General features: G+C 39.4%; 1 protein-coding gene across 1 annotated transcript in view; it reads right to left on the reverse strand.

Moving 5' to 3' along the window:
• DPYSL3 (dihydropyrimidinase like 3) overlaps positions 1 to 8,067 on the reverse strand; it is a 98,929-nt gene extending 90,862 nt beyond the window's left edge. Inside the window, exon 1 of the mRNA XM_069484170.1 lies at positions 7,598 to 8,067. Within this exon, the coding sequence (XP_069340271.1) occupies positions 7,598 to 7,978 (381 nt within the window). The 5' untranslated portion in view covers positions 7,979 to 8,067. The remainder of the gene's footprint in view (positions 1 to 7,597) is intronic.
• Positions 8,068 to 17,223: the final 9,156 nt, after the last annotated feature.

Here is a 17,223-nt window from a genome sequence, read left to right on the forward strand (position 1 = left end):
ATATTATCCAGCACTAAAAGAAAGGAGCTGTCAAGCCATGAAAAGACATGGAGGAAACTTAAATGCATATTACTAAATGAAAGAAGCTAATGTGAAAAGCCTATATACTGTATGATTCCAACTATATGGCATTCTGGAAAAGACAAAACTATCGAAAAAATAAAAAGATCAGTGGTTTCTAGGGGTTGGGGGGAGAGAGAGATGAATAGAGCACAGAGGATTTTTATGGCAGTGAAACTATTCTGTAAGATACTACAATGGTAGATACATGTCATTATATATAATATTTTTCCAAACCCATAGAATGTACAACACCAAAAATGAACTCTAATGTAAAGTATGGACTTAGGGTGATAATGGTGTGTCAATATAGATCCATCGATTTTAACAAATGTACCACTCTGGTATGTGGCGTTAATAGTGACGGAAGTTGTGTGTTTGTGGAGACAGGATACATGGGAACTCTCTGTACTTTCCAATTAACTTCACTGTGAACCTAAAACTGCTCCAAAAATTGAAGCTTATTTGATTGTTTAAAAAGTGCTATCTTAGTCTGTTCAGGCTGCTATAACAAAATACCATAAATTAGGTGGCTTATAAATAACAGAAATTTATTTCTCACAGTTCTGGAGACTAGGAAGTCCAAGATCAAGGCAGATTCAGTGTCTGATGAAGGGCCACTTTTTGGCTCATAGACGGCGCTTCTAGCTGTGTTCTCACATGGTACAAGGAGCAAAAGCAGCTCTCTGGGACCTCTTTTATAAGGACACTAATCCCATTCATGAGGCTCCACCCTTATGACCTAATCAATATCATCATCTTGGAGGTAAGGATTTCAACATATAAATTTGGGGGTACACAAACATTCAGACAATAGCAAGTCATAAAAAATAGTTTAAACACAGAAATAATGCATCTTTCCACTTTTGGGGAAAAAAAGTGCATGTGTTCCTCTCTCTCTCTCTCTTTCTCTCTCTCTCTCTCTCTCTCTCACACACACACACACACACACACACAAATGGGAATAAAATACACCACCACTGGGTTAATGGCAGTTTTCTCCAGAAGATTATGAGGAAATGCAGTTTATGTTTTCCTGTTGTTGATCTATTTGGCACATCTTTGTTTTTCCAACATTTGTTTTTAATTGTGCACCTATATAGCTGAGGCCTAATAAATGCTTTTCGAATAAATGAGTAAAGAAAACTATCAGTGGGTGAAGGGAGATTTGGGAACTACCTTGTTTGCCACAGCCTACTGGTCCTAGTCTGCACATATTTCATCATCAGCACTGAACGCTGACCAGCACCTGGTCTATAGCCTCATCACAAGCCTTCGAGAGTTTTGAACTTTCTCTTGGAGATTGCTCGTAAAAGGACTTATATCACTGAAGAACTCAGACTAACAATGAATTCACCAATGACTATAATGTTAGAACAACTGATGATTATATGTTTTACTCTACAGATTACAGACTTCCAAGAACTTACCCAATTACTTGGGCAAGATAAGCCACTAGGATAAAGTTAAAAAAAAAATCAGGATTTATATTTGTATTTTTAATGATATTTCTTCTTTTTTTAGTTTATATTTTTGATTTGCATTTTATGATGGTCATAAAATATTAATATATTTTTGTGTGTAATTTATATATATAAACGTGGGTACATCTATGTGTATACACATACACATATAAGGAATATGAAGCATACTCCAAAAATTTTGGATAAAGATACACAATCAAAGAGTTTATAGACCATTACCATTGTGACCATCTGGTCTACCCCCTACATTTTATTTTATTTTATTTTTTTTTTTTTGAGACAGAGTGTCGCTTTGTTGCCCTGGCTAGAATGAGTGCCGTGGCGTCAGCCTAGCTCACAGCAACCTCAAACTCCTGGGCTTAAGCAATCCTACTGCCTCAGCCTCCCGAGTAGCTGGGACTACAGGCATGCGCAACCATGCCCGGCTAATTTTTTCTATATAGATTTTTAGTTGGCCGTATAATTTCTTTCTATTTTTAGTAGAGACGGGGTCTCGCTCTTGCTCAGGTTGGTCTTGAACTCCTGACCTCAAGCGATCCACCCGCCTCGGCCTCCCAGAGTGCTAGGATTACAGGCGTGAGCCACCGCGCCCGGCCTACCCCCTACATTTTAGAATGAAGGAAACTAAATATGTCTATGTGATTATCTCCATGATTTGGGGAGATATTAGTTACACAGCAGATAAACGGTTGGATCTGGAAGCTGAGACTGCTAATATTTATCTACTTTTGTTTTGTATTGTTTTGTTTTGTTTTTTGCTAATCTCATTGTTCTTTGATGGAGTAGAACTGTTTTTTGAATGCTGCATGATTCCATGTTAAGCGTATAGATATATTTTAACATTACATTTTCCTAGAAGCTTAATTTAAAAAGTGCTTACACAACTAAATGGACCTTCTGCCTCCTCCTGAAAATGGACGACTGAGCCTGCAGTCACAGATTGTGTTCTCCTTAGCCAGATTTCCTACTCCTAGTAAGCTTTATCCACTGTCTCATAGAAACATTTGTAGGGATAATGCCCAGTAGAAATTAATCACAAAGAGAATCAGCTACAGCAGTCACCAACAGAAAACATCACAGACAGTGCTCTGGCCTGTCTTAAACCTTACTTACAAGAGCTGTCAGCAAAACCCTGTCTCCAGGGACCATTACTTTGAGGGAACTCTGCCAATCGCAGCATTACTTAGAAGGCACTTTTTTTATGTTCCTCAAATGCCTACTGTCAAACTAAACCAAAGCTCTGAAGGATTTCAAACACTTCCAAGTTTGGGTAAGGAAACACTCCCAGATTCAAGCGTGGCTTGAGGGCCAGGTGAGCAGAAGGCTTTTTTCCTAGCCTAGGTACAAAATTTCATTTGTCAGAGTAGCCTTGTAAAATTCATTTACACTTCAGGATTTGTATTCTGATGGTTAGAGAGACCTTTATTAGCCTAGAATTCTATTTCCAGTTGTCTTCCCTTGTGCAGGGTAACGAGGAGAACATCAATTTCTCCCAGTCATTTTGAAAACTTTTAGCCCAAGACAAAAAAGACAAATGGCAAATGGTAAAAAGGTAAGAGCCACATTTCATTCGTTTCTAAGTCTCTCCCTTTACACTCAAAGCCCCTGCTGACTTCATAAAGGAAACATCTTGCACAAAAGTGGCCCACGTGGGAAGCAGGGAACTAGAAATGACCCAAGGTTCTTGATAGGAAGTTATCAATGAACTCTCTGCATAACCATAATGTCATTACTTTGTTTTTGCTGAATGACAAAGTCTTTGTAGTATCATTTGTTTTAGGCAGACCATATAGAATAATTCTCCTCCTCTGAGTAATTTTTTGACTGCTAGGAAAATACTGTGTGCATGGAAAAGCATCTTGAGAAATGGTAAAAAATATTTACTTTGCACTTAAAATTGCTTTTTATGCACTAAGTACCAAAAATTATAAACAAAAAGTCGTGTGAGTGAATCACAGGGGATTTTTGCAATACGAATGCCTATCATGAGAAAAATCTAAATACGTAAGTTCACAAGGTGTTTAGATGTAGATTGAGAACCATACTGTCAGCACCCAGTGGTAACTTTAAACATGGAACTTGGCATTTGAAGTATAGCTTAGAGATACTTTTACACTTTTATTCTACCAAACACTTTTGTTATTTAACCTCTTCATAATTTCTTAAACTCATTTCTTTAAGATGGGAGTTAATAATTAGGTACGCTAGAGACAAAGCTTGTTTTGATTTTATCAAGACATTTTTTAAAAATGTCTTCTGATAGCTTTGCAATCAATTTGGAAGACTGAGGATTTTGCAGCAATTGTTCTCAAAGGCGGAACAACTGGTCTCAAAGTTTGCCTGAGTAATGGGCTGGTAGCAAGATGGAGGAAGGTTTCTAGAGGTGTGACAGGAAGATCTGTCTTTACCCTGCATTATATCATATGTCAAGAGCTGACACAGTGGTCAGGCTGATTAAACTAAAATAAAGAAGTAGCCTCCCAGTATGGAAACAACATGGACTCTAGAGTCAGAAAAATCAGAGTTTGAATTGTGGCTCCCTCCCTTATTATCTATGTGATTTGGGGCTAAACATTCTGAATCTCTTATTTTCAATTTCCTTATCTGTACAATCATTTTCTGTGAGAAAAAAGAAAAAAATATATATTTATGAGAGGCACACAGAAGGGGCTCAAAAAGTGATACTATCAAATCTGCAAATGGTACAAAGTTGGGAGTAGAAATGTTATATCATAGAATTAAGGTTCAAAATTTTTATCATATAATAGAAAGACGAGCTAAGATAGTGATGAATACTATAGAGGGAAGAAAATTAAAATCGTATAGTTAAGTTTTTTGTTTTGTTTTATTTTGTTTTCAATTGCTCCAGCATAGAATGGGGATATCCTGGCTTAACAGTAGCTTATGTAAAAAAGTTTCTGAAAGCTTGAATGACAAAGAATTGACTACGGAGACAATAGTAAGACAGATACTTAATTATTAGGTGTAATCTTCTATTACAGAAGCATGTATTGTGTAAAAATCTAGAAAATTAAATAGCCTAATGCACCGTGCTACTGCCATGTCCCACCTGGAGCACCATGTTCAGTCCTGGACACCGTATTTTCAGAAAAATATTTACAAAATATAGTATATCCTGAAAAGGAAATGAGAATGGTGAAATGCTTATAAAAGAGAATGATGAAGAGAGTAGGAATAACAAGGCTAAAAAAGAAATTTAGGGAAAATGTGATAATTGCCCTCAAACATAAAGAGCAATAAAAATTGAAGAGAAATAGTAATAACTAATATGTACTGAGTACTTATTATGTGCAAAGTAGTCACTGTTATCCTTATTTTGCAGATGAGAAAACTGAGAAAAACAGGCTAAGCTACCTGCCTACAGTCGTAGTAACGGGTAGCCAGGTTTCACCTCGGGAGTCCAACCCCAGATCTGGGAGAGAGATTAGAGCTATTTGCTAAATACTTCTAGTCTTACAGGATCATGGTAAGATTGCATTCCCCCAATTTCTTTGAAGTTGGGTATGGACATATGATTTTCTTTTGCCAATGAAATGTGAACATACATCACGTTCATCATTTCAGAGAGGGATTAAGAGTCTGTGTGCAACTTGTCACATACTGTTCCCACCACAGATGTGCAGAGATAGAGCATCCATCAGTTTAGATCGCTGAATGACAATAATGAACAGAGCTTCCCTGCTGACCCATGTTCAATAAGTAGCAGCAAGAAATACACTGTTATTGTTTGATTAAGCTGCTGAGATTTTGGGGTTGTTTGTTACTGTGGCATCACCAAGCCTTTTCTGACAGATACAAGAGCCCCCATACCTAAAAATCACTAAAATATCTCAGAATAAGGAAACATATTTACTCCTATATTTCCAGAGGTCAGAACTAACAATTATTTGTAGAAACTACAGGTAGGCAAATTTGGGCTTAATTTTTTTTTTAAGTAAAGTCTGAAAGTTGCTTCATGAGGTAGTGAGCTCCCTGACAATGGCAGTATTTAAGCAGAGGCCAGATGATCATTTTGTACCATCCATGTAGCAAAACAGATGGCTTAATTAAGGAGGTTTAATGTATCAAACATTTACTGAGCACCTCCAGTGTGCCAAGCATTCAGCCACAAAGATAAATTCAAACACTCAATCTCTATCCTCAAGGAAATAATCATCAAGTTCAGAACTTGATAACCTCTGTGGTCTCTTCTAAAAGTGTGATTCAACCAAATTAGAGATAATAACATGGCCTGGCTGAAGCTGACAGCAAGCCCGAACTTACAAATAACCATGCAGCACTAGAAATCCTGCTGATGCTTAGGTTGTATTATTATTTTTCAATTAGGAGCCAAAAGTATAGGGTTTGCAAAAGGGAAGAAAACGAGAGAATTGCTGGGTTTCAAGGAGGAACATTTTCCCTTTCTCAAGTTACCGTTCTTCAGTCTTGCAAACCAGGCATATTATCTGACTTACATCAGGCATCAGGGGTGTTCCAGCAAAGGGAATAGCACTGACTCACAGCAATTGTTACCGACCTTTTCCATCACTGCTCCCATCCCTTGGAGTCAAAAAAGGAACATTTCAGTACCGATCAAGTTAGACCCAAAGAGAAGCAATAACCTTTCTACAGGGCTATTCTTCAGTTTAGAAATCAGCCAAAGCCTTTCCAAAATAGCAGAAATTTTCCCTAAAAGGGTGTGCAAGCAAGGCCTAGAGGAAGCCCACATTCAAAGGATGATGTAAAATCACAAACTAAACTAGTGATTCCAAGGGACACCAACATTGTTTCCTAAGTGATACCTTTAAACAGCACTAACTTCAGTACTTACTTTCCCTGGTGGTAGCAGTAGTTAAAGGTTGGTTTGTTTGTTTAAACTTTCAAAAATCAAGGAGTGGAGTGATATGCTGTCCTTTCACTGGCTACTGCATTTTAATGGCAAAACAACAAAAACCTGGATAAGCATTAACTGGAGTTGCTCTGAGGCAGAAAATTCCATTTCAGGTTATTATTCCCAACGATATCAGTGCAGAATAATACATGCGGATGGATTTGTAGCCATTACCTAGACAAGGGTGAGGACATCTGATCACTATTGTTTCCCAACTCAAAAGCCCCAGTTTGAACTTTGAAGCCTCCAGCCCTGCCAGGACCTGTATTTTCTGGACTACAGCTCTGATTTTCAATGAAATAAACACAACAATCAGCTGGATTACAACACCACCTCTTCAGTCAGTTCAGCGTGACATGAGTTTCTCAAAAATACACATACAGAAGAAATTGGCTTTGGCACGTTTAAGAGAGGAGGGAATTTGCATCTCGTGCTAGTTTAATGTGCACCCTTAATACCCTCGCCTATTTTAAAAGATACAATGCTATTCTTGCAGAAGCAGCTGGACCCCTGTGATACCCGGTCTTGTGCCAAGATAAGTACACGAATACACTCTTTACAAACACAGATGTGAAATGTGTGCTAGGACAGAGGCGAAGCATAGAGATTCTGGTGTTTAGTCTAGTGGCTCCACACCCAAAAGTTTCAGGGACAGAAATGATGTTTGAAGAGTGCGAGGGGAGACCGCCCATCCTGTACTTTCATCTGGGCGCTACGGAGATGACCCCATTTTCTCACCATCATTTTGCCCTCTGCCCTAGTGACCCGGGTTGAGATTTAATCTAGGGCCGGAGAGGGTCAAGACAATTGTGCTGTTGGTTACTCAGGCGGAGAGAAGGGCTGGGAATCACTAAGCCTTCCCGGGATGGCCGGGCTGACACACCCACCCAGAACGGATGGCCCAGGGGTGCGGCAAGGCGGCAGGAATAGGGTACGCGGCGCACCCTTGCCGCGAGCGCACAAAGATGCTGCAACTGGGGACACGCGCGAAGCTAGAGTCCGGGCTAGGAGGTCACGCTATGCTCAGAGGAGGATGCCCTTTTCCTCCTCCTAGTCCCCCAGCCCCGTGCAAAGTGAGCGGGAGAAAGTTGTGCCCGGGCCATGGCGGCCAGGGCTGGAGAAGGGACCGAAGGCAGGCGGAGAAGTGACCGGGCCCCCTTACCTTGTCCTTGGGGCCGAGGTTCTGCAACACCTCCTTGCCGGTGGCGCTCCGAATCTCCACCCCGGCGGGCGCGGGCGACGCGGGCGCGGGCTCCCTGCTCTCCTCCCGGCCTTGGCCCCGGCGCGGGGTGTCCCCCTCGACCCCGGGCCGGCTCCCCGAGCTGCGGCTGCTGCCCTGGCTGCTCCGAGGAGTCTTAGCGCCCCGCTGTCCGACGCTCAGGGCATCGAAATCCAGCGTCTTGCTCTCGAAGGCGCCCTCCACGTTGCAGAACATGCCGCCGTACTTCTGCCGCGGGACCTGGTCCGTGGTGCCCGGCCTGGCCAGGTACACGGGCAGATCATCTTCGTGGGAGCTGTCCCAGCCCCTTCGGCCCGAGGCCATGGTTCAAGAGCGACAGCGACCCGAGGGTTTTTCTTCCCCAGAGGCGGAAAGGGCAGCCGCCGGCAGCGTGCGCCGAGCCACAGTGAGTGAGGCGGGAGGAGGCGCCTGAGCCTTCGCGCCAGAGGCGGCAGTGCTGCTCCGATTCCTGCCTGTCCCCAGCGAGCCGGCGAGCCAGAGCGCCAGGGAGCGCGCGGCGGGCCGGTGCAGCGGCGCGCTCGGCTCGCTCGCGGGACCTCTCGCCCGGCGGCACCTCCCCGCGCACCCCCAGCCCCAACGTGGCCTCCCGGGCTGACGCGGCGCGGGTGCCCATCACACACACAAACCCAAACTTGGCGCGCGCGCACGCACTCCCGCGCGCTCCTTTCCCGCTCACGCCGCAACCCCCAGACTTCACACACTTACATACGATTCAGATGCCTTCATGTTCACACTGAAGAACGTGGACTCACATCTTCACACAAACCTCTCTTCACCCACGCTAACTCCCGGGTTTACCTCACAAACACAAACCTTCCTGACCCCCTCACGCACAAAGCACCAGCCTAACGCAGGTGGATTCATCTCAAAGCTAAATCCTGATTTACAACAACTAACACATACAAACTCAGACTCAGCACAAACTCACAATCCTGCCCATAACCCCTGACTTGCCTCACCCTGATCTTTGAATTATCTCACAATTACACCCACGTCCAGAATCTGCCTCACAAACCCACACTCTTCACGTAAACTCCTGAATTGGGTTACACACACACACACACACACAGAAACCTTTGTATTTCATTGACAATCACAAAAGCCTGTCATTGACTCACAAATACACCCATTCTTACCTTATGTATATACCATCCTAGGTTTTGTTTTTTACCCACCCCTAATTTGCCTCACACACAATTACATTACAGGTCACAGTTGTGCACACATCCCTAGATTTTGCCTTGCAAAATACTCTTCCTAATGCTCTTTCATACAACAAACCCCAGGTTTATACCTTACGCACTGATCGGAGCCAGGTTTACCTCAGTCAGAACCCTACACTTAGGTTCACACATGAGCCGAGATTTACCTCAAAAACGCAAAAAAATTGCACGCTTTGCCTTCCATGTTACCTCACATATATGCAGACTTTACTTATATACATGCTTTAATAACCTCATCCTCGTCCTTACATCCACCCACATATACTCTGACCCAGACTTTACCATATAAACAGAGCCCACAAAGTGCAGAGCTTGCATGATAACTGCACACACAGCCTTGACCCAGAACCTCCAGTACCCAGATTTAACTGGGCTCCCTCTCAGAAATGCATCCATTCATGTATTTCTTCAACCAACATGAATCGATTGCTCGCTATGCCTTTCCCGTGATACTGGAGCGGGTCCTACAGAGTGTAGTCCACAACCACCCACCTAGGTAGCACAGGCATTCACTGCTCTGCTCAGCACAATGAACTTTATTTCGTGAGCCAACCCCCGCCCGCACCCCCACTAAGCTCCATGAAGGCAGAGATCTGGTGTATTCCCTTCACCTTTATGTATCTTGTGCCCAGAACATCTACAGGTACATAATAGGTACTCGATAAAATCCTTTTGGAAAAAATGGATGATACTCATAACAACAATAACAACAGGAAACATGTATGGAGCTGTTGCTATGTGCCAGTCGTTATTTTGATTGTTTCACGTATATTTACTCATTTAATGCTCATAATCGTATGGCAGGCTTCTTCGTGCACACCGACACAACGTTTGAAGGCATCTGCACTGAATTTGGTGAACGGAAACTCTGACCTCCATTTCTGGAGTGGAACAAAGACACTGGAAACTAGAATCTCAGTGGCAGGCCTGTGACCGTCACAAAGGTTTGGAGGATAGAAGTTGGCCTGAATGCAAATCAAAGACAGGTATGTTGACGTACCCTCAGCAAAGAGAAAGCTTGTACTCTAGCAAAATTATGTATGATTTCTTAAGCTGACTTCCACTGGGCAGCTGCTCCTTTTTGACAAATGCTAATTGGTGATGGAACCAGGATTTCATGTAAGTACTGCCTCAGAGCAATTTCAGTTAGTGCTTATCGAGGTTTTATTAGTGCCAGGCTCTGTGCTAAGGACACCCCCTGCAGTATCTTAATTAATCTTAATAACTTTAACAGTCGGGTACCATTATTATTTCTTTTCTACTAACAAGAAAGTAGGGACTCTGAGTAAATGCCCAAGTTATAACAGAGTCATAACTTGACGTAAGGTGTATGCAATGAGTCTAAGGTTTCCTTTGAAAGAGGACACATTCTGAATGAAGTTGTGTGCTTGTGTGTGCTCATTTGTGTGGGCACATGGACTTGGTGGTTGTAGGTGAGCCCCACTGTTATAGCTGCATTGCCTCACCACTATTTCTGACACAATATATGCCTAATAATCATATTTGTTGACAAAACATCACATTTTTAAAAGTCAGCAGTTGCTATACACATATGTGTTTAAGAGAGCAAAGCAACCTATTAAAAAAAAAAAAGACTGAAATGGGAATGGCTGGTCTGACTTCAGTTCTGCAACTACGTGGCCTTAGGCAAATATCTTACTTAACCTAGTTGTGTCTTTCTCCTTCCTATTTGCCTCACCCATCTAACAGGATTATTAAGGACTTCTTTCCTTGAACAAGACTTTGTGCTAAGAATTTCATATGCATTGACTTAACCTTCATAAGGACCCCATAAATCTGGAGTGATAATTAGTCTATTTTACCAGTGGAGAAAGTGAGCCTTGGAGAAGTTAAGTTCCTTGTCCAAAGTATCACAGCTTGTACTTCAAGCTGGAATTCAAACCTTCTACTATCTGATTCAGAGCCTGTGCCCTTTAAAAACACCCCATGATAGAGCTCTGTTAGATCCAGAGAAATAATAAGTGGGAAGAGCAAAAGTAAAACGTTAACAAATGAAATAACTCTAAGAAGTTAACTTTAACTGACAAATGCTCACATAAAGAAATATACGACCGCTGTCCTCCTAGCAAAGGCACATTTAGCCCTATGAACACATGAGACTTTGTCATGTCTTTTTCTAGTAAGGTAGAGGATACATTACTTGTGACAATCACAAACATAAGGGCAACAGTATGTCTACCGATGCTTTAAGTTAGACTCCCAGGGAAGGGGTTATCCAAAACAATGTTCAAACAGCAAACTATTTCTTTAACATGAGCAAGAAAACACAGCTTTCTACTTGTCACACACCAGATCAGATTTTCATTTCCTGTAACTACAGTAAATCACATGCCACTTTGCATTGAGATAACTTGTGATGTGAGCCCATAGCATATCCTATTATGACTCTAGGAAGATGTATTCCAGAAGCACCTTCTGTTACCTATAGATCAGCACAGAGGTTGGAAACCTCATTTTCACCCACAGATGCCATATATGAATGAGGGAATGTTTGCAAAATATTCAGTACTCTGGCTGACATATAGTAGTTGCTCAATAAATATTAGTCTCCATTTCCTCAGACTATAGATACATCATTAATATTATACAGACTTTGCAATGAGCTTGACCATGTCCTGTAACTTTAACTTTGCAGGATTCAAATTGACACTACAATAATGTTTGGTATAAATGTTAAAAATGACTGCCATTTTCCATATGCTTCCATCACACCTCATGAATTTTTCTGACAGGCCACTATTGAGTTTCAGGTTAATATTTGGTGACCAGGTTGGGTACAGTGGCTCACATCTGTAATCCCAGCACTTTGTGAAGCCAAGCTGGAAGGATCAGTTGAGCCCAGGATTTCGAGATCAGCCTGGGCAACACAGCCAGACCCCTTCTCTGAAAAAAAAGTTAAAAAATTAGCCAGGTGTGGTGGCTTGCACCTGTAGTCCTAGCTACTCAGAAGGCTCAGCCAGGAAGATTGCTTGAGCCCAGGAGTTTGAAGCTATAGTGAACTATGACTACACCTCTGTACTCCATGCTAGGACAACAGAGCAAGATCCTGTCTCAAAAAAAAAAAAAAAAATTGATGAACAAAGTGTTAATTACAAACCTAAAAACAGGTTGCAAATATGTGCACAATGTTAATATCAGGTTATAAAATATTTTCAATAATCTTAATCGTGCATGCAGAAAAAAATTCCTGCTCTGATAATATCAATAATATATACATAGAGGGGAAAAACCTACAAGAAATAATAGTAAAGGGTGAGTCATAGGATTATGGGTCATTTTTAGTTTCTTCCTTCATGCATTTCTGTATTTTAAAAAATCTTTATAGTAAGTATGAGTTACTTTTATAACCATAAAGAATGTTATTTTCAAACGTGTGTCCAGGATGTTGTTTTAGATAAAAACACATTTATTGAGTATTGTGAAAATTGCTGACGGAAAATTATTGAACCAAGCTTTTATCTCCGTACTCCATTAGGTAGATCTATTATTTAAAATGAGAAATAAAAATAAAATAAAAGGCTTCATCAGAGTCAAATTGTCACCTCATGCAAATCATCTCGGCAGTTGGACAACTGAGTGGGAAAATGATCATTATGACGAGGGTGTGAAATGAAGGCTTACAAATGTCCTCAAGGTAAATCCTTTCCACCAAAGGATTAGTTAATAGGACATGACATAATCACCTTCCTGGCAGGCAGTTGTGGAAGTTTCCTTCCAGTCTTACACACCAATCTCTTTGATTTTATTATTCTCAAATGTTCTAAAACCAGTTCCAAACACAGAATTTCCTTTTGCTTTAAGTGGGAAGGAGACAAATTTTAAAGTAGTTGCTGACCAATATGATAAAATAGATAATTCACTTCGAATGCTCTAATGCTCTAGTTTCCTTGAGGCAGGTTTACAGGTGCAATTTAATCTCCTAAATGAAAATCTCTGAGTAAGGGCCAGACAACAAATCGAGTTACCGGATATAACAGGACCAAAAAAAAAAAAAAAAAAAAACCACCATATAACCTATCTAACCTTTTCCCCAGCAACCATAGCTCGCAATATGTTTCCCAGGTTTTAGAAAATGTATTTATTTTGTTACTTTTCCAGTTACTATTCATGTATTTTGTCCATTTACAAAAGAATCTCATTGATTTTACATTATTGTAAGATTCTCATTCTGATTATTTAAAATAAAATGATTCTCTTTTACCTTTTACTATTCAAAGATAAAAACAACAGTAACAGATTCCTTTTTAAATCCATCCATCCCTCCCTCCCTCCCTTCCTTCCTTCCTTTTCAATGAAAATTTAGAAGTATAGAAAAGCAGGGGGTAATTTAGCAAACGCCTATGTGCTCACTGTCTAGTGTTTATAAATGTTAACTTTCCATATTTTATTCATATATTTTTAAGTTACAAAATATAGAACTCTATAGAATTCAAGTGTCCTGTGTACCCCTTACCTGTTCTAACTTTCTCTTGCTCCCTCCGAAAAAGAACCACTTAATCCATATTCATTGCTCATGGTCTTCTACAATCTGTTGTCTGTTGGAAGTTGATCCTTTAATTGGAATTTTTAAACCTGTTTTCCTTACCAAATAGATTACTGTTTTAGTCTGATTATTTGCTTTTAAGAATAACTCTTCGTCAAGAATGATATACAGAAATCCCTCACTTCTAGAGAGCTGAGGCTTGCAACAATAACATTAGGTTTCCCCCCAAAAAATAAAAGTAATCGTCACTCATATTGGGGCAGAAAATTTTCAACTCAAATTCTAAGAGAAGGTGTGTGTCTTCAGAAATCTGGGCTTCTGAATTAACCAGTCCTGACTGTATTTGAGACAGGCTAGAAAACCAACCATTTTTCACTTATTGGGAACATTTTTGTTGTTATGATAGCTTGAGTGGCTCAAGGAACCTAAGCATGAAGCTTAGACTTAACATTGAAAATGTTTTTATTAATAAAATAAAACTTTTATTTTAGTATTTCCTTGAGCCTAAACTAAGCAATGTGCAAGGAAAGTGAAATGAGATGACAGTCTGAAAAGAAGCTCCTTTCATTCCAGACAGAAACTTGCTGGCTCCACAAGACTAGGGCACATTCTGGCTCCAACATAAGTAGCAAACAGGCAAGGGTATGAATGACAGATACTAAAAGATATGGGAGAAAAAATGGAAACATGGTGAATAATTCTTTCATTGAGAATTTTATGGTCATGTGTACATTCAGAGAACATAAATGCATTGGTAATTCTTTCTGATCCCAATGCTTTTGTCTGATTCCATTTTTCTGCTAATAAATAACTCCTTGTCTAGGCAGCTCCCTGGAATGCCTTATTCCTCCAGATCTTTCCTAATTAAGATGAATGGATAGGAAACAGGATCCCTTCCATGTTTCTAAGCTTTCAGAATAGTTTATATTGGAAACATGAAGAAAATATCTGCAGACAATTAGTCCGATCATATAGCCCAAATTTCCATGTCTTGTTAAAAAAATATCAGAATATTTATGTGGATTGTGATATGATTGAGAAAAGCATGGGATTTGAAGTCAGAAAATTTGGACCACAATTCTGGGTTCACCAACTAGCTCAGTTAATTTGGGGGAATTACATAAACTCTCTATTTCTGTTCCCTCATCAACAAAATGGAAATAGAAAGCTATGGTACTAGGAAAAAAAAGTGAGATGTTTCATGCCAACTGAACTGTTCTCTACAAATGTTATTATTTTATTTTCTTCCATGCCTAGCCCCAGTTTCTGACACCAATAGGTAAATAATAAATGCACATCAAATTAATGTTATCTGGATTTTTTGTTTTTCAATGGTAGAACTGTATGTAGTATGTGGCTAATGATTACTAATCAGTCTAAGGCGTGACCAAAGTGAAAAATGTATTTTGGGAAACCAAATCAGATTACCTTCAGTTACAGTCATAAAACTCTTAGACATTTGTCTTTTGAAGATATCCTTAGACTAAAGATGTAGTCAAATACATATATAAAACTTATCTTATAAAAATACACTAAAAATAGTAAGATACAAATTCTTTTCAAGGTGAATATTTTTTTGCAAAGCTCATATTTAAATTTACTCAGCTTTCACTATGCAGTGTATAGCAATATATTTAGTAATTCTTAATGTTGATTTGTGATTAGGAATTCTTTTAACATTTAAAGTACAATGGTAACTTACTAAATTGTTTATTTCTTATAAAAAGTTTAATGACCAGACACTCAATATATTACAAGATGATTAGTTGTACCAGAAAGGAATTTTTGGCTATAAAAGTTATACCTATAAAAATATATATTGCAGTCTTTTGCAATAAGGTTGACTAATCAGTTCTAGGAATAACTAAAGTATATCAAGATCTGACTAAAGTTCATAAAACCATACATTTATTGAATATATGTTAGGAGGGTGTTCAATAGAGAATCTGAGCTTAAATACTATGTAAAAATCATAATGGATTATTTTTCTGGTGAAGTATTTTATCTTTAATATAATTTATCTTTATTTTTAAATTTTAACTAAAAATTAATTCTGAAACTAAAAAAATTGAGTGACTTAAGAGATGAATAGGATTTATCAAATGTCTGTGTTATTGTGGTAAGTCTGGTGGATGCAGACCTTGGCAATTTCCCTTGCACAAAATAAAATAAGGATATAATATTGTTAAATTGATTACTCCTTGTTATGAATGTAATTGGTGACATTGGCTGGCAAGTTTGTAATTATTTATTTAAAATTCAATAATCAGTAATTAAAATGTAATCATAAGTCATATAATGATGATTAATTTCACTATCTGGATTTTTATAACCAGTAATTTTTACATCGGGATTCTGAGAAGTCTTTAAATCAGGAAAAGGTATAGATGAAAACTCCCCATAAGAATGATAGATCTAATTTTATTGGAAATATAACTTTCCAAAATGTTAGTATATGTGATAATATAAAAATCAAATTTGATTCTTTGTTTTTTTTACCTTTTAAAACATTGAACAAAATCCAAGAAACCATTTAGAAATTTGTTCTTATAAAGAACTGTGGACTTTTGAATTACCCTTATTCATCCTTTTTTAAAATAAATTACGCAGCTTTGATTATATGGTATCTAACAATTTATTTAATAATTTTTAAGGCCGGGCGCGGTGGCTCATGCCTGTAATCCTAGCACCCTGGGAGGCCGAGGCGGGTGGATCACTCAAGGTCAGGAGTTCGAGACCAGCCTGAGCAAGAGCGAGACCCCGTCTCTACTAAAAATAGAAAGAAATTACCTGGCCAACTAAAATATATATACAAAAAAAATTAGCCGGGCATGGTGGCACATGCCTGTAGTCCCAGCTACTCAGGAGGCTGAGGCGGTAGGATTGCTTAAGCCCAGGAGTTTGAGGTTGCTGTGAGCTAGGATGATGCCATGGCACTCACTCTAGCCTGGGCAACAAAGCGAGACTCTGTTTCAAAAAATAAATAAATAAATAAATAAATAATTTTTAATATTGGGCCGGGCGTGGTGGCTCACGCCTGTAATCCTAGCACTCTGGGAGGCCGAGGTGGGCGGATCGTTTGAGCTCAGGAGTTCGAGACCAGCCTGAGCAAGAGCGAGACCCCATCTCTACTAAAAATAGAAAGAAATTATATGGACAGCTAAAAATATATATAGAAAAAAATTAGCCGGGCATAGTGGCGCATGCCTGTAGTCCCATGCCTGTAGTCCCAGCTACTCGGGAGGCTGAGGCAGAAGGATCGCTTGAGCCCAGGAGTTTGAGGTTGCTGTGAGCTAGGCTGATGCCACGGCACTCACTCTAGCCTGGGCAACAGAGTGAGACTCTGTCTCAAAAAAAAAAAAAAAATAATAATTTTTAATATTGGCTGGTCACTAGGAATTGGTTTAACATTTAAACTATAATGTTAACTTGCTAAATTGTTTATTTCTTATCAAAAAAATTCAATGTGAACATATTCTCACATAATATACTGCAAAATGATTAGTTGTAACAAAAAGGAATTTTTGGCTATAAAGGTTGCGTGTATACATATATATATATATATATCACAGTCTGTTTTTTAACCAGTTCTGTTTTTTTGTCCTAAAATAATCCAAATACTGAAGAGATAATATCTGAGCCAAGTCAACACTGCCTCAGCTATGAAGAAAGGAAAACCCTGCTGGAGAAACAAAAGGGAAACAGTCTGTTTAATCAATTCATTACATATTTATTGGGTACTTATTTTGTACCAGGGAATATTCAAGGAATTGTGGAAGTTTACTATACAGTAGCTAAGACACATATTCAAATTTATTGCT

Source organism: Eulemur rufifrons, chromosome 10, assembly GCF_041146395.1.
Source record: "Eulemur rufifrons isolate Redbay chromosome 10, OSU_ERuf_1, whole genome shotgun sequence".
NCBI lineage: Eukaryota > Metazoa > Chordata > Mammalia > Primates > Lemuridae > Eulemur > Eulemur rufifrons.